The sequence below is a fragment of the Oryctolagus cuniculus genome, chromosome 2 (assembly GCF_964237555.1).
Source record: "Oryctolagus cuniculus chromosome 2, mOryCun1.1, whole genome shotgun sequence".
NCBI lineage: Eukaryota > Metazoa > Chordata > Mammalia > Lagomorpha > Leporidae > Oryctolagus > Oryctolagus cuniculus.
In genome coordinates, this window is record NC_091433.1 from 77,396,643 (window position 1) to 77,422,201 (window position 25,559).

Below are 25,559 nucleotides of genomic sequence, written 5' to 3' on the forward strand. Positions count from 1 at the left end.
AGAAGAGAAAACAATAAAAAAAAATTGTACCAAACTACTCAGTTATGATCCTTCTTAAATCATTTATTTAGTTGTGTTTTAGGACACTAGTCCTAAGTTGTGGTAATAGTCTTAATTGTGGTGGGTACTTTAGGAATTTGAACCCTGGAGTCAGAAAAACCTGACTTTTAATACCAACTCTACCATGAAATGTGATGTTGATCAAGTTACTAAGCCTTGGTGCAATGGTATGAAAATATGGCTCTCAAACTCATGCAGAGGTTTAAGCTTTAAATCCCAAGGTCTTACGTCAATGACGCTATGACTGATAGAAAATTAATCTAATTATGGTGCTTCGGAGTTGGGCCCCTGGTGGGAAGTCCTTGAGGACATTCCTTGGAAGGTTCTCCCCAGAGAGTTGGTTATAAAAGCCAGTTGAGTCCAGCTACTCTCTCTGCATCCTGGCTCCCCATGTGATCCTCCCTCCATATACACTCTGCCATGGCCATCCTCTAGCAAAATCAATGGGGCCACCGATGTTGGACTGGAAACCTCCAAAGTCACAAGCGAAAAGAAGCTGCTTGCCTTTGTCAGGAGCTTCTCTCAGATATTTGTAATAGTGACAAAAAGCTAATATACTTGGCTTCATCACCTTTTAAGTGATAACAACACCTTCCTCATAGAATGGGCAAGGCAGATAATAATGGCTGTGAAATATTGTCTGTGACAAGTAAATATGCAAAAATGATAGTATGTTTTAAATTTATTATTTTACCTCACAATCATTGTGTGCTTATAAAGATATATGATTATGCTCTTACTTATGTAACTACAACATAAACTGGAAGGAACATTTGAAGAATTTCTAGCACACATAAAGGTCAAATATAAGTGGCTTATAAATTACCTTCTCCTTATAGCCATTCATGTGATGTTTATAAATTACCTGTTATTTACTTCTATCCATTGATGTTTACATGATTTGAAATTTTAAAGAATCATATTTTTTTCTTAAGGTAATATGTTTTTGTCATTTCCATGCAGAAAAGAAAAAACGGTTCTGATTTAAATAACTCCATGTATGAGAAATTTAGTTAGACTTATGGATTTGTCTTTTTTTAAATTTGTTTATTATTTCAAAGAGTTACAGAGAAGGAGAGAGAAAGAAAGAGAGAGAGAGGGAGGGAAAAAGAGAGAGAGAGAGAGAGAGAGAGAGAGAGAGAGAGAGAATCTCTTCTATCTGCTAGTTCATTCCCCAGACTGCAATGGCCAGCACTTCATCAGGTTTCATCAGGTCTCTCACGTGGGTGGCAGGCTCCCAAACACTTAGGCCATCTTCTGATGCTTTCCACAGACCATTAGCAGGGAATTAAATCAGAAGTGGAACAGCCAGGACTCAAACCTGGTCCCATTTGGGATGCCAGTATCACAGGTGATGGCTTTACTTGCTGTACCACAATGCCCGCCCCAGAGTTATGTATTTTATACATACACACACATATGTTTGGCAAATGTCATATTTTAATATTCATTATTATGTATATCTTTTATGCCCTTGTAATTGGAGAAAAATTAGTTTCAATGCTATTGAAGATTCATAATTTTATAGCCAAAACTATACATTGTTTCTCTTGTGAGGACTATGAGAAGAGAGATATTAATATTTGTCAGTCTAGTTCTTTCAAAAACAATATTTAACAATGATGATCTAGGTACTACACACTATTCCAAGATTTTAATGAATATTAGTAAACAAGATAAATGAAGACTCTGTTTTTGGGATGCCTGCATTCTAATAGACAAAGGTAGATAAGAATTACAAGAGAAATGACTGGGTAAGTAGATAGGTAGATTGACAGATCAAAAAACAGAGGTGGACATAAATAATATGGGTTAAGTAAACAATGTAGCATAATAGTAATATAGACAATGACAGGCCATGGAGTTTGAAGAGGAGAGACTGCTTTAGCTTGAAATGTCAAAAGGTGCTTCTCTGAGGTAGTGATATTTGAGTTGAGAACTCAATGACAAGAAAGGGTCATCAAACCAAAAGTGAGCAGGCATACCCATCCTAATATCAGATGAGATGGACTTTAAATCAAAATTTGCAAAAAACTCTGGCCTCAGATTCAGCCCTTAAGGCACTCAGATCTGGCTAAAAAGCCATGAGAGTTTCTCAGGCATGAAAAGCCAAGACACTGTGGCAATAAAAATGACCTAAATGAAGGATCTCTGTGAGTGAGATCCCAGTGGAAAGAACGGGCCATCAAAGAAGGAGGTACCTTTCTCTGAAGGGAGGAGAGAACTTCCACTTCGACTATGGCCTTGTCTAAATAAGATCAGAGTTTGTGAACTCAAGAGGCTTCCATAGCCTTGGCAGCTAATAAGAAGAGCCTTGGGTGATTACCAACATCATAAGTAAGAGTGTCAATTGTTAAATCAACAACGGGAGTCACTGTGCACTTACTCCCCATGTAGGATCTCTGACCTTAATGTGTTGTACTATGCGAAATAATGGTAAAACTACTACTCAAACAGTACTCTATACTTTGTGTGTCTGTGTGGGTGCAATCTGTTGAAATCTTTACTTAGTATATACTAAGTTGATCTTCTGTATATAAAGATAATTGAAAATGAATCTTGATGAAGAATGGGATGGGAGAGGGGTTGGGGGATGGGATGGTTGCGGGTGGGAGGGAGGTTATGGGGGGAAAAGCCACTATGATCCAAAAGTTGTACTTTGGAAATTTATATTTATTAAATAACAGTTGAAAAAAAAGATAAAAAAAACTGCAAAAAGAGATGAAGAAGGACATTATATTTTGATAAACAGTTAAATTTAGCAAGAAGACATAAGAATCATAAATATATATGTACCTAACACAAGACCATCCAGATATACACAGCAAATACTATTAGACCTAAAGGGAGAGAGAGACTATAATACAATAATAGTGGGTGACTTCAACACCCCCTCTCATCAATGGACATGTCATTAGACAGAAAAACAATAAAGCTACATGATGGTTGAAACATACTATTGAGCAAATGGGCCTAAAAGACATTTACAAGACATTTTACCAAACAGCTACAAAATATACATTCTTCTCATTAACATGTGAAACATTTTCTAGGATACACCACATATTAAGCCACAAATCAAGTCACAGCAAATTCAAAAAGATTGAAATCACACCACGTATCTTCTCAGATCATAAAGGAATAAAATCAACAGCAACAATAGAACACTCATGAATACTTGGAAATTAAACATGCTACTGAGTGATCAGTGGGTCATTGAAGAAATTAAAAAAGAAGTAAAAAACTTTTGTGAAGTAAATGAAAATGAACATAACATATCAAAACCTATAGGATACAGCAAAAGGCGTATTAAAAGGGAAGTGTGTAAGAATAAATGCTTACATTAATAAAGGAGAAACGTTCAAAATTACAGATCTAATGATGCATTTTGAAGACTTAGAAAAACAAGAGCAAACCAAGCCCAAAATTGGCAGGAGGGAAGAAATAATAAGGATCAGAGTAGAAATAAATGAAACTGAAACAAATAAAACTATAAAAGATCAACCAAAAAGTTGTTTTTTTGAGAAGATAAAATAAATAAACTTCTAGCCAGATTAACAAGGAAAAAAATAGAAGATATTTAAATAAATAAAATTACAGATGAAAAAGGAGACATTACAGCTGACAACACTGAAATACAAAGGATCATCAGAAAATACTATGAAGAGCTATATGCTAATATATGGGGAAACCTCAAAGATATGAACAAATTCCTGAATTCATATAAACCACCAAGATCAAATCAAAAGACACAGTCAACCACTACAAGCAATGGGATTGAAGCAGTGATCAAACGTCTTACAAGGAAAAGTCTGGGACCTGATGGCCTTACTACTGAGTTCTACAAAATATACAAAAGGAAGTAACCCCAATACTCTTGAAACTATTCCAAAATATTGGACAGGATGGAATGCTGCCAAACTCTTTTTAAGAAGCCAGTGTTACCTTGATACCAAAACCAAAAGACATGACATGAAGAGCAAACTATAGACCTGTGTCAATGAACACAGATACAAAAATTCTCAACAAAATATCACAGATTGAATCCCAAACCACATCAAAAAGGTTATACATCATGATCAAGTGGGATTTATCCCAGAAATGCAGGAGTGGCTCAACATATGCAAATCAATAAGCATCATAAATCATCAATAGAATGAAGAACAAAAACCATATGATCATCCCAATAGATGCAAAAAAAGCATTTGATAAGATTCAACACCTTTTCATAATAAAAACCTTCCACAAATTAGTTATACAAGAAACATTCCTCAAAGTTATAAAGGCTACACATGACAAACCGACAACCAATATCATGTTGAATGGGGAAAAGCTAAAAACATTTCCCCTCAGATCTGGAACAAGACAAGGATGTCCACTTTCACTACTTTTACTCAATGTAGTATTAGAAGTTTTATTGAGAGAAATTAGGGAGGAGAAAGAAATAAAGGGCATTGAAATGGAAAAGAAGAAAACACATTATCCATGTTTACAGATGACATGATGACATACTTAGAAAAACCTAAGCACTTCACCAAAAAGCTGTTAGAATTGATAAGCCAATTCAGTAAAGTTGAAGGTTACAAAATAAGCATACAAAACACAGTACCTTTTATGTATGCTAATGATGAACTCACAGAAAGAGACATCAAGAAAGAAATTCCATTCACAGTAGCTACCAAAAGTATCAAATATTTGGAAATAAATTTAACCAAAGAAGTGAAAGACCTCTACAATGAAAATTTTCAAGTATTGATGAACGAAATCATGAAGGACACAAAAATATGGAAAGATATTCCTTTCTCATGGATTGGAAGAATCAATATCATTAAAATGTCTATACCACCTAAAGCAATCTACATATTCAATGCAAGCTCTATCAAAATACCAATGAAATTCTTGACAGCACTAGAAAAGCAATACTAAAATTCATATGGAATCACAAAAGATGAGAATAGCCAAAGTGACCCTGAACAAGAAAAAACAAGGTGGAGGCATCACAATATCTGACTTTGAAGCATACTACAAAGCCATAGTAAATAAAACAGCATGGTACTGGCATAAAAACCACTACATAGATCAGTGGAACAGAATAGAGAGCCCAGAAATTAACCCACATACATATAGCCAACTGATTTTGGCAAAAGTGCTCAGACCATACAGTGGAGTAAGGATAGTTTCTTCAAAAAAATGTTGCTGGCAAAACTGGATTTATATGTGTAGAACAATGAAATTAGATCCATATCACTCACCACATGCAAAAATCAACTCAAGATGGATCAAAGGCTTAAATTTAAGACCTGAGACTATGAAGTTGCTGGAAGAAGACATAGAAGAAACACTCAAGACATAGATGTAGGGAATGACTTCTTGGATAAGACCCCCAGAGCACAGGCAACAAAAGCAAAGCTAAATAAGTGGGACTATATCAAACTCAGAAGCTTTTGCACAGCAAAGGAAACAATGAATGCAGTGAAGAGACATCCAACAGAGTGGAAAATAATATTTGCAATCCACCTAGCTGACGAAGGATTGATATCCCAAATATATCAACAACTAAAACTCAGTGAAACCAATCAAGTTGAGAAATGGGCAAGGATTTTAGTAGATCTCAAAAGAAGAAATATAAATGGCCAACAAATACATGAAGAAATACTCAACATTACGACCCATCAGGGAAATGCAAATCAAAATCACAACGAGATATCACCTGAGCCCTGTCAGAATGACTAAAATCAAAGCCACAGAGAATAACAAATGCTAGTAAGGATATGGACAAACGAGAACACTTACACACTGTTGGTAGGAATGTGAATTAGTGAAGCCATTGTGGAAAACAATGTGGAGATTTCTTAAAAAACTAGAAATAGATTTGCCATATGATCCAGCAATCCCACTACTGGATATATATACCCAAAAGGCTTGAATACACTGTATCAAAGAGATACCTGCACCATCATATTCATAGCAGCACTGTTCACAATAGCCAAAATTTGAAATCAACCAAGGTGTTCATCATCAGATGAATGGACCAAAAATGTAGTATATATAAACATTGAAATATTATTCAGCTAAAAAAAATGAAATCCTACCACTTGCAGCAAAATGGATACAACTGGAGGATACCATGTTGAGGGAAATAGGCTAGACAGAAGGACCAATACTGCATGTTCTCCCTTATGTATGGGAGACAAAATTTAAAAAACAAATAAAAGTAAAAAGGAAGAAATAAAAAAGAAATATCTGTATGTATTAATATTGCTGTGAATATGGTTTTATAAAATTTCATTTTATACCTTTGTAAAACCAGTGATTAACAATGTTATACTACTATAGTTTTAATGATCTGTAATTACTTTAAAATTTACTGTACATGGATGAAATGGTCATTGTATCATTCAATTATTTTTTATGGCTATTGTCTATATTTCCACTAAACTAGGATCTTTTTGCTCATTGCTTCTTAAACTTCTTATTTAGTGGTGAAGTATTAAGCCTTTTACTGTAATTAAAATTTAAAATATGTTGCCTCAAAAACTGAAAAAAAGAAGAAAGAGAGAAGGAAGGAATTGAATCACCCATTACAAAGCATGATTTCTGTCCTCAGACAATGAGTGTATGGTTCATTAGATAGAAGAGTCACTAGCTAAGAGATTCTAGTCCACTGTGTTAGGTGTTACCCTGGAGGTCTGTTGAGAACTTAGTAGAGACCAAGGGGAGGAGAATGAGAAGAGTGTTGTCATTGACTCCAGCAATGATGCTGGTGAGGATGTCTGGGCAGTCTGTTTTTGTGCAAGGGGTGTTAACTGAGCTACTCAAAATCACAAAGTCAGTAAGGGATGTCTGCAGGCTTCCACCTCCTAACCATCACTGCAGTGCTGTGGCTAGTCACCACCAATAGCCCGTCTATCTCAGACTAACGTGTTCAGTTACCAAAGTGGCGTGCTACTTCTTGCATTGTTATTCCACTTACTTTGAGTGACATGTCAACGTCAGTTTGTTGGTATATGTTGGCAGTGGCAAGAAAGGGAAGGGTAAAGGGAGAAGTGAGAAAGAGAGGGAAGGAGCATTCACACGCCTTTCATATCAGTGCATTTCATGTCCACAGGATCTGGAATCAGGATCTGAAAGTGGAACAGATACTATTTCAATAATTCAGACACAAGAAAATCTGTCTTCCAACACTGAGTGCACTGACCTGCCATCTTCCATCCCCGTGGCCAATTCTGGAACCAAACCCAAGACGGTAAGTTGTGAATCTGACGTTCAATCTGAACATGTTAAGTGTCGTGACCATCAGGTAAGAGGTGACATCATATCCATTGAATGCAGAACACATATCCTTGGAGCTGCCGTGACGGCTGTTTAACCAAGAACAGACCTACAAATGGGTTGTTGCTTTGTTTTATAAATCACACAAATGCTTCACCCAAACAGCTGATGGATCCAAGATTATGCAAAACACCCTAATGCCATGTTGTTACTGAATACTCAAAGTTTTAAACAACCAAGGAGGCAAAATCTGGAGAGGGCCTTTCTGCACTATTATGTTGATCACTTCTGTTTACTGAGTGGAAAATTATCTCTTGAAACTTCAGAGATATATTATTATAAAGATAGATAACAGAAAAAAAGATGGGTTGGTAGATATAAATGAGAGAGAGAGAGGGAGAGAAGGAAGGATAGACAAAGAGATAGAGATACAAAATTACCTACATCATAAATTTTCTTCTGTGGGTGTTAAATGACACAGCACACATAAAGTGCTTAGTGAAATGCCCACTGGAGAGCAAGTATTGAATGAATACAAGCTGCTGTCACCATTATTATGATGCTTCATAGACGTTACAATGCTGTTGAAGTGAATGAAAGGGAGAATTACCACACTGAATATAACACAGTGTAGTGAATTGTGAATCAAAGACATTTTCCTTTAAGCAAAAAGTTGAACTGCAACAGGAAAATAGTATTTGACTCTAAAAGGTAACATTATGGAGGAAGTAATTACTACTTCAAATATCTAAAGTCCTAGCATTTCCAAAATAACCTTTCCTAGTTTAGTGAAAATCATAGTGCAGTATTATTTTTTTAAATGCCCATGTTAGCTTAACACAGGGAAACAGGTTTGGATTGCTTATTTGCCTGTCTTTAAAATGAAAGGCAAGTCTAAAATAAGACTCAAAAAAGAATACTCTGAATTTAAAGCATGGTAGATTTTCTGCAATTTCAAGAAGAATAAAAACACAACGTTTAAACTGCAGATATACCAGACTTGAATATTTATGTAGAAATTAGGAATTATGTTATTTATACCTAGATCATTTTGGATGGAATAAACATTTATTGAACATTTACTAAATGTCAAATACTATGGTAAAAGAAAAAGAGCAATAAGTATATTGTGTCTTTAAGCAGTTTGCCTTTGAGCCCAGGAGAGCACGCGTGTAAACAATAAGCTGCCATGACCTGCTTTATGGGCCGTGGCAGTCCTGTGTATATGGGGAACAGAAGAAATCAACAAGATAATACATGTCACCAAAAAAGCAGGGACAACAATAACGTGTGCCAGCAGACTCTTCTTTCTGATAATGGAGAAAGAAGATTGAAATGCAAAATTTAAAACATGAAACTTGGTTATCTAATCACCTTCTGATTAAGGGACCAGATTTTTTTTTTAATTTTTTTTTTTTTTTTTTTTTGACAGGCAGAGTGGACAGTGAGAGAGGGAGAGACAGAAAGAAAGGTCTTCCTTTGCCGTTGGTTCACCCTCCAATGGCCGCCGCAGCTGGTGCGCTATGGCTGGCGCGCTGCGGCCAGCGCACCACGCTGATCCGATGGCAGGAGCCAGGTACTTATTTTGGTCTCCCATGGGGTGCAGGGCCCAAGCACTTGGGCTATCCTCCACTGCACTCCCGGGCCACAGCAGAGAGCTGGCCTGGAAGAGGGGCAACTGGGACAGAATCCGGCGCCCCGACCAGGACTAGAACCCGGTGTGCTGGCACTGCTAGGCGGAGGATTAGCCTAGTGAGCCAAGGCGCCGGCCAGGACCAGATTTTTTTAACTCGACCCTCCCCCCAGTCCACTTTAATTTGAAAGTTCTGAGAATCATTTACAGCATTGGCTTTTGTAACACTGGGGACAGGTATGAGGCTCACTTTGTTGGTGGTGGTGGTGGTTTAGTTATACAAGGAAACAAACTTCATATCATATATGCAGTTTTAAAAACCCAGTGATACTTTCCACCCTCCCACCTCCTTCCTTATTTTTCTTTTAATTTTTGTGATGACATACTTTTAATTTACTTTAATCACAAGCTTAATCCTCCACTAAATACATAATTCAATAAGTAGTAAGTAGCAAAATTACTGTCCTTTAGGAGTATACACAAGGGCTATAAACAATAATAATATCTCAAGATGTCAATTTTGGGACTGGCGCCGTGGCTCACTTGGTTAATCCTCCGCCTGCGGCGCCGGCATCCCATATGGCACTGGTTCTAGTCCTGGTTGCTCCTCTTCCAGTCCAGCTCTCTGCTGTGGCCTGGGAAGGCAGTGGAGGATGGCCCAAGTGCTTGGGCCCCTGCACCTGTATGGGAAACCAGGAAGAAGCACCTGGCTCCTGGCTTTGGATTGGCACAGCACCGGCTGTGGCGGCCGTTTGGGGAGTGAACCAATGGAAGGAAGACCTTTCTCTCTGTATCTCTCTCTCACTGTCTATAACTCTACCTGTCAAATAAAAAAAAAGATGTCAATTTTACTCATATATGTTACTTTTTTTAGTACTCTATGTATTAGATTCCACAAATCAGATAAAGCATGATATTTGTCCTTTTTGTACTGACATTTCACTAAGCATAATGGTCTCCAATTGCATCTATTTTGTTGTGAAAGACAGCATTTCGTTCTTTTCTATTGCTAAGTAGTATTCCACAGTGTGTGTGTGTGTGTGTGTGTGTGTATCATCAGCTGATAGACATCTGTGTTGATTCCGTATCTTAGCTATTGAAAGTTGAGCTACTATAAACATGGGGTAAGATAACTTTCATATGCTGATTTCAGAGGCTCACTTGTTAAAAATGTTTATTTTCCATTCACTTTACAGAGCCATTCTTTTCACCTTGGTATTTGTTCCAAGTTTATCTTTTACTTTACTATAATCAGGAGTGATATCCATATTTTCTTCCTTGGAACATACATGTTTCAGTGTGTAATTGTTTCATGATTGGTTATCATGTACAATTATGTGTGTAGTTCCTTAGTCTTTCTTCAATACCCATGTTTATAAATGTGGTCAATAGAGATACACAATATACATCTCCTTTTGGTAGCCATGCTCAGTAAAGTTTTGTGATAAAAAGTATAAGCTAATCCACTTTGCTAGGGCTTTCATCCACTAGGGTATTTTCTGATGATTCTTTGTTGACATTTTTCATGTTTTGCCATACCAGTGAACCAAACAATTCACCCTACAGTCACAATTTATAAATCCTTGCACCAATTCTTGGACAGAAAAAAAATGTTTTCATGTCTCCCAAATCAAATATTTACTGAAAATTTACTGAAGAAAGCTGGATATGAATCACCTTCAGCTGCTCTGGTGTGACTTGTTATTTGGGAGCAAAATCATAGCTTTACAGTCATACCACAAGTCATCATTCAGTTTGCAATAAGATTCATCATGCAGTTGACTCAGCCTTCAGATGCAACATTCCACTTTGAGACCATCAAAATTTACATAACAATCTTGGCCAAAGCCAAGAGTTACACAGAGTGAAGCAGAGTTAGACAGTTCTGCCAAGCTATTGAACTGCATCGTTTACTGAATTTCCCTGTAGGCCATGGAAAGTGTCCAGAAAGAGACACTCCACTTCAAAGACAACTGACTCTGAAGAAGTTTCTTAAATAGAATGACTAGCAATAAGAATAGCTTTTAAAATTAGGCTTTATTTTTTAGGAAAAGTATTGTTTTAATTTGTGTTTGTGCTTTTTTTGTTGCTGTTGTTATTAGTGTCACAATTTCTTCATGTTACCCCTTTTTACTACAGTTTGAAAATAACTGTTGGGCCATGAATCAGTTTTATGGTTGGAATATTAGAAGAACTTTATCTGTTTTATGAGAGATTTAACATACACTTCCCTCCATTCTTGAGCTTGGGTAATAGATGATGTGTAATGGAAGTCTGGCTACTTTATGAAAAGAGTAAAAGAAAACTAGTATCGGGCCAGCGACGTGGCTCACTAGGCTAATCCTCTACCTGCGGTGCTTGAACCCCAGGTTCTAGTCCCGGTTGGGGTGCCAGATTCTGTCCCGGTTGCTCCTCTTCCAGTCCAGCTCTCTGCTGTGGCCTGGGAAGGCAGTGGAGGATGGCCCAAGTGCTTGGGCCCCTGCACCTGCATGGGAAACCAGGAAGAAGCACCTGGCTCCTGGCTTTGGATTGGCACAGCACCGGCTATGGCGGCCGTTTGGGGAGTGAACCAATAAAAGGAAGACCTTTCTCTCTGTCTCTCTCTCTCACTGTCTAACTCTGCCTGTCAAAAAAAAAAAAAAAAGATTAAAAAAAAAACTAGTATCATACAAAAGGCATTGTTTTTACGATAAACTAAAATTTCAAATTTAACATTAGGTAGAAATATGAAATTCTAAGGATATCCACTTCTAACATCCAGCTATAATGAACTAACCTTCTGTTCCATTGTCTTATTTTTATAGAATGCTTACTTTCGTTTCAGAATTATTTAAAGTTACACTGAACTTGCTGCTATGAAATTTATTTAAAATGATTGAGAACTACCATAAATATAGGGGAGGAGGTGTTATGTATAAGGTGTCTGGATTTCTAAGAGTCTATTTTTCAATGAGATTTCCTTTATATTTATTGTTAGAATGGAACAATGAGTATTCTGGATTGTTCATTAGTTGTATGTATATGTCATACTGAAAATTCCACATCAAAATTCATTCCTGAGATTTATTTCACAGAAATACACAGAAGTTAAAAGGTAGGCTGTCCAGAATGAGCATTTAGCCTAGTGATTATGATACTCATATCCTACATTGTAGGACTTGGGTTTGATTTCTGCCTCTGTCTCCTGACTCCAGCTTGTAGCCCATGCAGACTCTGGCAGGCAGCAGCAATGGCTGAAATAATGAGGCTCCTGTGACCTACCTGAAAGACTTGGGTTGAGTTCCTCGTTCCCAGCTTCGGCTCTTGTACTATCCTAAAAACACATTCGAATAGAAAGAGCCCTATTGCTTTATAAAAGGAAGTTCATCGATTTCTCTCCCAAATTCTGTTTTGCCCCTTTGAAACAATCTGCTATTGCCTTTTATATGAACATCTTCTGCAAAGAACCCATGAGCAGTTACACAATTATCTGTAAAGTACTTGGATCCACTGTAGAGCAATGGCCTGACACCATTCTATCTTTGTTGTCTTCTGTGACTTGAATTGTTCTAGCCTAATGAATAAAGGCTTGTTACAGGAAAGATTTTAAAGTTGGACTCTCAAACCTCAGGGATTTTTTGTTACTATTTTTCCTGAAAATATTTATGGGAAGATATGTTCATTTCATAATCACTAATCACAGTTATAAAGAAAGAGACCAAGCCCCCCAGATAACAAGGAAAGTAATATTTTGTTTGTAAAACATACCACTGGAGGCATAAAGACAGTCTAGCATTTTGTGTACACTAACCAAGAGTATTGTAAGAGTGTAAATGATATTGTTTTAATTTAGTCTACACTCCAGTCCCTACCCCCACCACAGAAGCTCCTCTTTCCTTTTAAATGGAGAATTCTAATAATGATGATGAGTCCCACAGTCATCGGGCAAGTTGGGACCACACTAGACATAACGGCTTTGAGTATAAGCTCAGACAGCCAAAAGGAATTTGGGGATATATTGGCATTTGTATCTGAATGAGCTATACAGTGAAGTTGCAAAATAACCCTTTTATTGGAGACATCAAAGATAGCATGATTAATCCTCAATATGTGTAGTTGCTACAGGGTAGAAAAAAAAAAGATATGTCCTATTCCAGTTTAAGATAGCAATAATAACTCCAGTTCCACACACTGAATACATCCCTGGTCCTTCAGGCATTACTACTGACACGGAGATGAGATAGATGAGGGAAGACGCTCATGGAAGGTCTGGACCTAAGGCCAGGAGAAGTGACGTGCAGCCCGAGATAGCTGCTGCTTTCAGAACAAATCCTGCTCGAAGGCTACAAGAGGTTGCCAAAATAAAGCTTCGTGTCTGTGGGGCCGTGATCATTTCTAGATGACTTTTAGAAAGAAAACGTTAGGATACCACAATCAATTTGATGTGTTAGCTGCTTTTACTGATGATTCCAAAAATTCCATGGTCGGTCTGAGCTGTTGTTGAAGAAGAAACATCTCTCAACAAAACTTCCAAAACAGTTATTTCTACTGCAGTACACTCAAGAAGTACTTACATACAGTTAATTTATATTCCCACTTGACATGACAGAAGCAAACACTGATTTTTTTTTACCTGATCTGATATTCACTGGTCAACAGCATTGTCCTCCTTAAAAAAAAAAAAAAAAAAAAAAAAAAAAAAAAAAAAAAAAAAAAAAGTTTCAAGGTTGGGAAACAGTAAGGTAATAGCATTGTGTAATAATTTAGATTTTAGGTGATTATTTCCCGAGTGTTATTAAAGTGTAAGACATTTAAAAAGCAGTATCTTACTTTTTTTTTTCACTCAACGAGATATGAGCTAATCTACATTGTTCTTGAAATTACCAACTTCTTGGTCATTGCGCTCTTAAGAACTATAAATTGCCACTCACAATGTTTCTATGACCCTGTGCCAAAACTTAGTCAAATCAGAGACCCTGGCAATGGTCTTTTGAAACTTTAGAAAAGTTCTATAAATTTTAGCCAAGTAATAATTACAGAGAAAAATATGTTTTGCCCATGTAATAATAATATCAGGAACAGAAAGGACAAACATTTGTGGAGTTTACACTACATGGCAGTACTATTCTGTATGTGTAAGATATACTTCATTGAATCCTAACTCCAGCCTTTGAGGTAGAAGCTATTCTAATCTATATTCATAAATGAGAAAACCGGGATGCAGAGCAGCTAACTCATGTTGCCGCAGCTTGCTACTAGAAAGGGATGGGGACAACACTGTACCCACGTCTTCAGTGCTGCTAACGTTGCTTTACAGAGAGATTCCCAGGCTAACCACTTGCTCAGAACTAAAATGAATTGTTTTGAGATGTCTTTATACCAAAAACAAAATACAGTAGTTCCCCTCTATCTTTGAGAGAGATGTTGCAAAACCTCTAGATAATACCTGAGATTGTAGACAATATTTGATCCTGTGTCATGTTTTTTCCTATACATACATAACTATGATAAAGTTTAATTTCTAAATTAGGCACAATAAGAGTTAACATCAGCTAGGGCCAGCACCTTGGCTCACTTCTTTAATCCTCCGACTGCAGTGCCGGCATCCCATATGGGCGCTGGGTCCTAGTCCCGGTTGCTCCTCTTCCAGTCCAGCTCTCTGCTGTGGCCCGGGAAGGCAGTGGAGGATGGCCCAAGTGCTTGGACCCCTATGCCCGCATGGGAGACCAGGAGGAAGCACCTGGCTCCTGGCTTTGGATCGGCATACCTCCAGCCATAGTGGCCATTTGGGGGGGGGGGGGAGTGAACCAACGGAAGGAAGACCTTTCTGTCTCTCTCTCTCACTGTATAACTCTGTCAAATAAAAAAAAAAGAGCTAACAACAGCAAATAATAATAGAAAAGAATAATTCTTTCTCTCACTGTCCACTCTGCCTGTCAAAAAAAAAGAATAATTGTAACAATACACAATACTGTAGTAAGTTACATGAATTTGGTCTCTCTCACTCTCTTGGCCTCTTTGGTAAGGTTTTTCTCTCTCTCTCTCTCACTTTCTATCAAAATATGTTGTTGTATTATACTCACCCTTCTTCTGGTGATGATATAAAATGATACAGCACCTATATGAGAAAATGAAATGAGGTGAAGGGCATGGGCACCATGACTTGGTGCTAGGCTACCGTTGACCTTCTCTATATATTACTGGGAATCCATTCTGATAGCTGATGAAGTTTTGTGCTTCCCACTCTGTGTGCCCAAGAGATGAATGATCCCTTTGTCCAGAATATCTCTGCCATATGTTCTACCCACCCATCAGTCACTTATCAGCTGTGTCAGTTATCAGGAAAACTGTAACAGTATCACAGGACTTATATTCATGTAACCCTCAGAACAGCATGTAATTTAAAACCTATGAATTGTTCATTTCTGAAATTTTCCATTTAGCATTTTTGGACCATAATTGATCACTTGTAATGGAAACTACGAAAAGTAGAAGAGCCAATAAGCAAGGATTATTGTTTAACTAATGTTTTAATACTGAAAGTGCACAAAGAACAGTTTTGCTGAACGGTAAAGAACAGAGGCTGGCTCATCAGAGCATGGTGTAGGTTACATACATTCAACTTCATTTTCTAAACCAACCATTTGCCACATAGTTTATAAATGTGTCTGTATATGTGTGTCATGTGCATTTGTGTGTGTACATATATATATATAGGTCATATATATGTATATCTGTGCATGTGTGTCTGTTTATTTACATATATATTCTGTGATATTATACATATCCAAATATTTACATAGCTTTCCAAACAATCTTTAACTACATAGTTAAGGTTTTAATGACACCAAATTAGTAATTTTAATCCTTATGTAGCCACATAATTATTATTCATGATAAATTATATTTAAAATATTGCATAAGTATATTGCAGAGTATAAACATAGAAAACATAAAGATAGACTTGTGTGGTAGTGTCTGCATAAGGGTTAGGAGACTGGAGTTTTGGAAGGATCTGAGAGAGAATATTAGAGGAGAAAGCTTATAAGGTAAAACAGAATATAGCAGGCAGCATTTACAAACAATAATCAACCTGTTAATTGTTACTTCCGAAAAAGGACCTCCATGTTTGACTGCTTAAAGTTTTTTTTAACTCTTATTTAATGAATATAAATTTCCAAAGTACAGCTTATGGATTACAATGGCTTCCCCCCCGCCATAACTTCCCTCCCACCTGCAACCCTCCCCTCTCCCACTGCCTCTCCCATTCCTTTCACATCAAGATTCATTTTTAGTTATCTTTATATACAGAAGATCAATTTAGTATATATTAAGTAAAGATTTCAACAGTTTGCACCCACACAGAAACACAAAGTGTAAAATACTGTTTGAGTACTAGTTATAGCATTAAATCACAATGTACAGCACATTAAGGACAGAGATCCTACATGAGGAGTAAGTGCACAGTGACTCCTGTTGTTAACTTAACAAATTGACACTCTAGTTTATGGTGTCAGTAATCACCCTAGGCTCTTGTCATGAGTTGCCAAGGCTATGGAAGCCTTTTGAGTTCACCGACTCTGATCATATTTAGACAAGGTCATAGTCAAAGTGGAAGTTCTCACCTCCCTTCAGAGAAAGGTACCTCCTTCTTTGATGACCTGTTCTTTCTTCCACTGGGATCTCACTCGTGGAGATCTTTCATTTAATTCTTTTTTTTTTTTTTTTTTTTTTGCCAGAGTGTCTTGGCTTTCCATGTCTGAAATACTCTCATGGGCTTTTCCGACTGCTTAAAGTCAAAATTATAAAGCAAAGAAAATATTGTTTTGTTTACAGTTATTTATTGAGATTCTCAAAGACATGCTGACTGATCACATAACCTTGCTCCATGATGAATTTGCCACAAAGAATTGGAAAAAGAATACTTCCCCTGGAGTTCATGGACAAATTTAAAAAGATCCCTGAAACCGCTGAAATTATTATTATAATAATAATGTCACATTTACACATTTAAATTATGTGTGTTTTTGCACATTTCTGGGAAGACTGTCAACAGCTCCACCAAATTCTCAAGACTTCGACAAAACCATAAAGAAATGCTACATTTAATCTTTTTATGGCTCAATTAGTTAGCTGGTGAAGGAATTCGTATTGAACATGCTGATATCTTTGCTGCAAATCAAAAGACACTTCAGGTGCATTGATGGGAATTACTTTATTTGGGTTTATTTCCTAATGAAAATAAATGTCACAGAGTTCCCTCTGTGATCAATTAGCCTGTAGTTCACGTGTCGATTATAGCAGAGCTGATTCTGCTACTCAAGTATACAACATCATTTGCAGGTGTTCTGATTATGCTGCATGTCAATAAAAATAAAACTGATCCAAGATAGAAAAGAAAAATCACTAGGAATTCCCCATAACAGTTTCAGTGTAAACCCGCTTCTGTGTTTAGACGCAGCCCCTCATGATATGACTGTGAAGCTGAAGTCATCGTGCTTTTGATACATTAATGGTGAAGATTAAAGTAGAAAAAAGCATGTGGAGTCGTGAGTCCAAATCACCTAATTTAAAGTATCATTTAAAATCCAATTCATATGCAAAAATTTAGTAATAGCTATATTTTCTTTTAGTGAGTCATTAATATATTTTACATAAATAGCATTTAAAACAATATAGGTATAAACCATTATCTTTTTTTGCAAATAGCAACTGTAAACAGTATTTTTCTCTGAAATTTGGAGGGAAAATCCAAGGAAATATATAAAATTGACAAGAATTTAAATAGTATTTTTTAAAAGATTTTATTTATTTGAAAGATAGAGTGACAGAGAGAGAGAGACAGAGATCCAGAAACAGAGACAGAGATCTCCAAATGGTCACAATGGCTAGGGTTGGGCCAGGCCAAAGCCAGGAGCTAAGAACTCTATCTGGGCCTCCTAAGTAGGTGGCAGGAGCCCCAAGCAATTGGGCCATCTTCCACTGTCTTCCTAGACAGATTAGCAGGGAACTGGATCAGAAGCAGAGCTGCTAGGACTCGATCGCAGAGATTGGAGGGCACTCCATATGGGAGGTTGGCATTGCAAGCTGTGGCTTACCCCACCATGCCACAATGCCAGATCCCTTAAATCATATTGAAAATGTCACAAATATTACTAATTTTCATATCCCAAGAAAATAGTCAATATAGCAAGGGGGAAAAATGACACACAGAATTTTTAAAGAAAGTTCAGTCAACTTCTTCTGAAACATCAAAAGAATGATTTAGTATAGTTTACAGTTAACAAATTCAAAAAATGTAACGGTCTTTGAAAAATGCCTTTTATTGTAATGCTTTGAATGTGCCAATTTTATTTTGACATAGCTAAGCAATAATATTAAAGTATATGGATTTACTATTTGCCTTGTTTATGAGAAAGAAAAGGCAAAATTTATAGCGTTTTCAAAGGAAAAGCTGAAACACCAGGGAATTGGAAAGAAATTTTCTAAAAAGGACATCACTCAGTGATTATTATAATGAAATTTCTTAGAATTCCACAGTTTTAAAAAGAAAGACAATTCTGTTCACATATTCTGAATTTTGAAATAGAAAGTATGTCATTCATTAACTTTGGGTCTTGAAAAATAGAAACATTTTCCACAACCATTTGCTTTTATATTTAAAATAAATCCAAAATCCTTTCATTTATTGTGTTTTAAGATACTGACAGCTGTTTTCAATCTATTTCCACATTAACTCATGACTGTCCTGTTTAGGACGGGTTATTCTATCTCCACAATGACCTTGATATACACATCCTTTCACTTTGAATTTAGAAGTTTCATTTTATTACATATAAGTTGTATTCAAATATACCAGCCCTTAATACTTAATTAAGAACATGTAACACCTCAATAATTTTTGGAGTTGACAAACATGTTTTTCTCCTTTGTGTTTAAGAATCTGGTCAATTAGGTGTCTGGAATAGAATTCCTAAAACCAAGGAAAATGAGGAAAATGGGAACACATGTGAACGATGGCACAGTTAGAATTGCCTAGATGGCACTAGCACAAGAAACAATACGAAGAAACATCTACAACCTAAGATGCAGTCATATGAATAGTACTTTACATGTTATCATCATTACAATGAGAAAAATTTAGTTTTTCCATGCACTGATGTGACTTCTTAAAGCCAGCTCCTATTTTCATCCAAAAGAAATAAAGACTTCCAGTTATTTCTGGGCAATATAAAATGGCAAGCCAACAGCATCCCACATCACAGCAACCAAGAGCATAATTCATAGCACTGAGCAGTAATAATAACCGGTAAGCCCTTTGCACAGTCCTCACTTTCTTCACTTCAAACCCAGTTGTCTCAAAGCTCTAATTACACATGCAATATGTTCCCATGTTTTCCTGCTCTCATGCTAACAGACCAATAATTAATTCTGTCCCTGGCATTTGATGGTCTCTGTGCTCATTTCTTAAAGACAGTTGAAATGTTTAACCAGGAAGTCCATGTGCATATTCAATACCAGTTAGACTGAGTTTACAAAGAAGGTCTTCTTGATTACAGTTTTGAGCTGCGTCTACCACATAACAGATTTCCAACTAAAAAAAAAAGAGAGAGAGAAAATGGAAAATATCAACCAACCATTTGAACATCCTGAAAAATCACATGCTACAAAAATCTCTAAGGAAGGACACTATTCCTTATCCTCATGGTGTCCTACCACACCTTCACTTGTAAATATCTAAATTCATGACTGTTCTGAGTAGTGAATGTTTTGTATGCAGGTCTCTTTAGAAAAAACCAATAATTTGTACTCTTTAGGTTGGTGTTGTGCTGCTGCTTTGTGGTGATTCTCTGGTCATTTTTTAAAAAAAATATTTTATTTATTTGAAATAGAGAGAGAGAGAGAGAGAGAGGGCTTTCATCTGCTGGCTCCCTCTCCAAATGGCTGCAACAGCAGGAGCTGAGCCAGGCTGAAGCCAGGAGCCTGAAACTCCCTCCCAGTCTCCCATGTGTGCAGCAGGGACCAGAGCACTTGGGCCATCTTCTGCTGCTTTCCCAGGCACATTAGCAGAGAGCTTGATGGGAAGTGGAGAAACTGAAACTGAAATCAACACTCATATGGGATGCAGGTATCACAGGCAGAGGCTTACCCTGCTACACTGCAACACAGGCCCCGGGCACTCCAGGCTTTCTACTGTTAACACCTTGATGTCACCCAGGTGACTTCCTGGTTTTGATTCCTTTCAAGGAATATCATTTCATGTTCATGAAATCAACTCTAGTTGTTTCCTTTTTATTGCAGATTGCTTTATCCATTTTCTGCTGCTGATGTATTGTAGGTTCATTTTGAAGGCCCCATTTTTGTATAAATAGCAGTCTACTGAATAGGCATGTACCAGATTAGAACTGATGTGCAATGCATAGATACGTAAACAAAAGCAGTATTAACCAAGTAAATCAGTGCCATTCATACTGTACACACGAAGGCAACCCCATAAATGCCTTCCTCCACCTGCTCCAGCCAGACTGACTTACATTGATCTCATTTACAAATTGTTTTCTGAATAAGATCTCCTTTGATCAATCCATATACAAATTTTGTTAGAATCTTAGACTAAATAACTTAGAGAGGAAAATGTTGAAGAAGTCTTTTGTGAGTCCAGGTAGCCACTGGACCTATGTCTACTTCACTACCAAGAACACCTTCATGACGTTGTCCCACAGAACTCTCCTTTGAGGCCATTGTTTCCTTCCTTAATGCTTCCTCCCCGAGTCCTGAGCCCTGGAGGGACAAACAAGAAACAAAACTGTGATACAGAGGAGTCCAGATCAGAAAAACACAGCTTAGCCCAGGTCTTGGTTCTTCCATCCCAAATCATAAAGGATTTGAAGAGAAACAAATTCAATGCTTCAGAATACTAGGTCATAGATAGAATAAATGTCATTTTTTACTTTGTTTCTATTGTGGATTAAAATCAGAATTTTGAATAATCGTAATAGCTGAACACTTCGAATTAGCAGAATTTCCATGTACACATATTTCCTAAGCAAGTATTACACAAATATTTAATTTTACATTTGCTATTTTATGGATAAATCAAAACTGTGCTATCATCCCCTCACTTGTAATTCATTTGTAGTTTTCCTTTCTGTATTAAATCCAATACTATATTTGTATATATAACACAAAGATGAACAATTCTACATATATTTTTGTCTACATTTCTAATATTCCCTTGTGTAGTTATATAAATCAAAAAGGTATTCCATATTTGTAAAAGGGCATTTATTTTTTAAAAAATATTCATGTATTTATTTATTTATTTGAAAGTCAGAGTAACAGAGAGAGAGAGAGAGAGAGGTCTTCCATCCGCTGGTTCACTCCCCAGTTGGCCACAACGGCTGGAGCTGCACCAATCCGAAGCCAGGAGCCAGGAGCTTCTTCCAGGTCTCCCACGTGTGTGCAGGGCCCCAAGGACTTAGGCCGTCTTCCACTGCTTTCCCAGGCCTTAGCAGAGAGCTGGATCAAAAGTGGAGCAGCCAGCCGGGACTCGAACCAGTGCCCATATGGGCACTGTGGGCAGTGGCTTTACCCACTATGCCACAGTGCCAGCGCCAGGACCTTTCTTTATCGCTGATAATGCCAACCTTCTCTTAGTAGATAATTGAAAACCTTATCTGAATCAAAAGTAAAGGGCAAAATTGTCAGCACTATGTCTGGTTCTTCTTAAAAATTTATTTATTTTTTGAAAGGCAGATAGAAAGAGAGATGGACAGACAGAGAGGTCTTCCATCTGTAACTTCACTCTCCAAATGTCCGCAACTTCCAAGGTTGAGCCAATCTGAAGCCAGGAGTCTAGAACTTCAACTGGGTCTCCCACAAGGGAGGCAGGGGCCCAAGCACTTGGGCCATCTGCTGCTGCTTTCCCAGGCACATCAGCAGGGAGCTGGATTGGAAGCCAAGCCGCTGGACTCGAACTGGCACTCTAATAAGGGATGCCAGCATCACAGCCAGAGATTTAACCCACTGCTCCACATCACTGGCTCCTCTTTGGCTATTTAGTTAATATATTTATGACTTTGAATTTATAATGTAGCTAAAGTCTAACACTATTTATCTTATGGACATTAATGTTATGTAAACCCCAATTTTTTCCAAGCCTATAAAAATCCTTCAATAGGATCAGTGTTGCAGTGCAATGGGCTTAACTGCTGCTTGCAGTGCTGGTATTCCATGTGGGCACTGGTTCAAATCCCAGCTGCTCTACTTTCAATTCACCTCCTGCTGTGCACCTAGGCTGGCAGTTATAGGTGGCAGAAGTGCTTAGGCCCTTGCCATCTATATGGGAGACCAAGATGGAATTCCTGGCTCTTGACCCAGCCCCAGCCATTGCAACTATTTAGGGGGTGAGCCAGGAAATGGATGATCCCCCCCCTTTTTGTAACTGCCTTTCAAATATATGTAATTTTTTATTTTGAAAAAAAAAAAAAACTTTTCACGTCTATGCATGAGCCACTGTGCTAGCCATTGGAGTAAAATTTAAGAAAAAAGTTGGGGGTGGGAGGTGCGGAATGACATGAGTAGAATCCTTGGAATAACAACCCTGAACCAAGAATTGCCTGGAGAAGGTTTACTGAGGGGTGCTCTCAAGAGATAGGCATGCGTGGACATACAGATGGCAGAAATGAGCAGAGGGCAGAGCTGTGTGGAACTGCAGTGCTGTGACAGCTAGGCCTCAGCCAATCGATGGGCGCTTTGCAGCATGGGTGGCCTTTCAGAGTTGTCAGAAATGGAGGCCCTCCGCATCTCTGCACCTGTCAATCATTGGCAGAGACTCTCCTAGAAAGTAATGTGACCTTGGGTGAGGCAGTTCCTTGAGGCCAAAGGACTTGCCTTGTGAAGGAAGCAGCCACAGCCATGGAACTGTGAGGTTACTTCAGAGTTTGTAGTAAATCAGAATTAAAGGAATAAGTTTATTTTGGTACAAGAAAAATTTTTGAAATCATGATGTTTTTTCATTATATATATTTTCCATCAATTTTTAAGACCCCTCACCGTGCTAAATATAATGGCATCAGGTGAAAAGGATTCTCTTTTCTCATAGTCCTTTTTTCACTTTGCTTTAAGGTCTCACTGAGATCCCCCTCTAAGCTCATGTTAGCAATGCCTCTGAGGTCCTGTCATCTTTCAGTAGCACCTGCTCCACACCCATCCACCAGCCCCATGATCCCAAATTCATGCCTTCATTTTCTCAGCTTTTAGCGTTTCTTGTTACAGCAGCAGCCATCCCTTTATTACTTATTAATACTGTATAGCAAATCACCTTTAATTTAGTGGATTAAAGCAACAGTAATTAGCACACTGTGGTGCAGTGGATTAATTCACCACTCCGGACACCTGCATCCCATATTGGAGCGCTGGTTTGAGTTCCAGCTACTCTGCTTCTGATCTAGCTCCCTGCTAATGCCCCTGGGTAGTGGCAGATGATGGCTCAAGTGCTTACCTTACTGTCACTCAGTTGAGTGACCAGGATGGAATTCCTGGCTTCTGACTTCAGCATGGCGTAGCCTAGCCCTGACTGTTGCAACCATTTGAGTAATGAACCTTCACATGAAAGATCTCTTTCTTTCTCTCTCTCTCACTCTCTCTCTCAAATAAATTAATCTTTTAAAAGCAGCAACAGCAGTTACCATCTATTATGTCCCATAATGGGCAAGTAGCAGGAGAGACTTGTTTTGCTGCTTTAGGCAGTATCTCTCAGGAAGCTGCAGCAGGAGTTGGCTGGGGCTGGAGTGTCCATTTCCAAAATGATTTACTCCTGTGGTTAGTAAATTGGCTCCTCTCCATGTGGACCTCCGTATGAAGCAGCCCGAGTGTCCTCACGTTATAGCAGATGGCTTGCCCCAGAGTGAGAAACCTGCGAGATCAAGACTGAAGCTGCTATGCCTTTAATGAATTAGCTTTGAAAGGCACAAATGTCTGTTTCATCCTGGTGGCCATACAAACCATTCCAGATTGATGTGGCAGGGGACTGCCTAGGGCACAGATATCAAGAGGCCAGGGTCATCGGGAGTCACATTGGAAATTAGCTACAGCATCTGTCATATCCTGAATGTGGCCTTTGCACCATTATTTCCCTAGATCCCTTGCTTCTTCCACAGCTACAGGATTAACTGGTCACATGTTAGCCTCTCCTGCCTGAGGCCTGATTACACTGCTGGTCAACCCTGTGGACAGATCCTTAAATGATGCCATGCAATACATGAGAAGCAATGAACACTGTCCCTTCCATTGTATCAGGAGTCCAGCTGATACCAACATAGCCACACCTCCCTTGGTTTATGATATGACAGTCCAATAAGGCAGATCAGTTTCTGCGTTCAGGTCAGTTTATGTGTCGCCCACACTCGGGGTCACATCTCAAGCTCTCCAGGTGTAAAGGATCCCTTTTAAGTCCCTTTCACCAGCCTTGAAATGAGAACAGCTCCCTTCTAAACCTTCCCTACATCACGGTGTCTTGTGGAGGACTGCTAAATATAAAATATAATATCTCTCTCCAAAGTCATTTTCCCCACATTCTCTGCTTCTGGAGTTCATTAGTGTGTGGAAGAATTGTGAGTTCTATAGTGTATTCTCATCCAAGTACTTTTTGTGAGCTCAACAGTGTGGTTTATCTGACAACTTACTTTGAAACTTGAATTTATCATCTTGGGATTTGGGCCAAAATTTCAATTTTAGATCCAGGCTGTTGGCACAGCATTTATGTCGCATATCACAGTGCCTGGGTTAAAGTTCCAGCTCCATTGCCCTATTCCAGCTTCCTGCTGATGCACACACAGGAAGCAGCAGGTGATAGAGCAAGGGGTTGGATCCTTGCCTCCCATATGGCAGAGGGTGATTGAGTTCCTGGCTCCTAGCTTTGTCCTGGCCCAGCCAAACCAGCAAATAGGAGTTCTCTTCTCTTCCTTTCCCTTCCCATTCCCTCCCCCTCCCCTCTCCTTCTCTCTCTCTCTCTCTCTCTCTCTCTCTCTCTCTCTGTCTTAAAACCTTTAATTTTAATATGCTGTCACAAGGATCTGTGTCCTGAGCTGCAATTATGACTTACCAGGAACACATTTCCTCTCTCTGCTGACATCTGATGAATAAGAGCCCCTTAAGGAACGTAAAATTCCAGGTTCAAGGTTATGCTGGTATTTCTTGTCACTCCCTGAAATGTATTCAAACAGAATTGAGAATGGAGACATACAACATAAAGATGGATAACTTTAGCTTCTTGTTCAGCCCTGCAAAACTGGGGGGGTTATCAGATAGATTTTCTTCAGAACTTAAGTTAGAAAACATGCTGATCAAGTGACAACTGAAAACATGCCAAAATAGTTTGTCTTTGGATTTACAGTTGAGCCAACTGAAAATAAGGAGTGTGAACTCTTTTAAAATGGATCAAAGTGTTTTTCCAGGGATAATTAAACATTTTATCAGTTCGCCTGGACATTCTACTTGCAAACCACATGACACACTTTTCTGTCTCAGGCGGGCCCTAGTTACTTCTTCAGCTCTCACAAGTGCTAACGCAGCCTCCTGCCAAGCTGGCCAGATCTCCAGAACAGTGATGAGG

General features: G+C 38.2%; 1 protein-coding gene and 1 long non-coding RNA gene across 9 annotated transcripts in view; one reads left to right on the top strand and one right to left on the bottom strand.

Moving 5' to 3' along the window:
* Positions 1 to 25,559, top strand: part of DLC1 (DLC1 Rho GTPase activating protein) — a 515,079-nt gene that overhangs the window by 200,681 nt on the left and 288,839 nt on the right. For all 6 annotated transcript variants that reach the window (XM_070068489.1, XM_051832521.2, XM_051832520.2 and 3 more), the window contains one exon: positions 7,169 to 7,306. In XM_070068489.1, the coding sequence (XP_069924590.1) occupies positions 7,169 to 7,306 (138 nt within the window). The remainder of the gene's footprint in view (positions 1 to 7,168; positions 7,307 to 25,559) is intronic.
* Positions 17,724 to 25,559, bottom strand: part of LOC103352202 (uncharacterized) — a 31,810-nt gene continuing 23,974 nt past the window's right edge. For 2 of the 3 annotated variants that reach the window (XR_519708.4, XR_007914067.2), the window contains 2 exons: positions 25,050 to 25,151; positions 17,724 to 20,725 (listed from right to left, as the gene is read on the bottom strand). This is a non-coding gene — a long non-coding RNA (uncharacterized lncRNA). The other variant, XR_007914066.2, reaches the window with a different exon arrangement.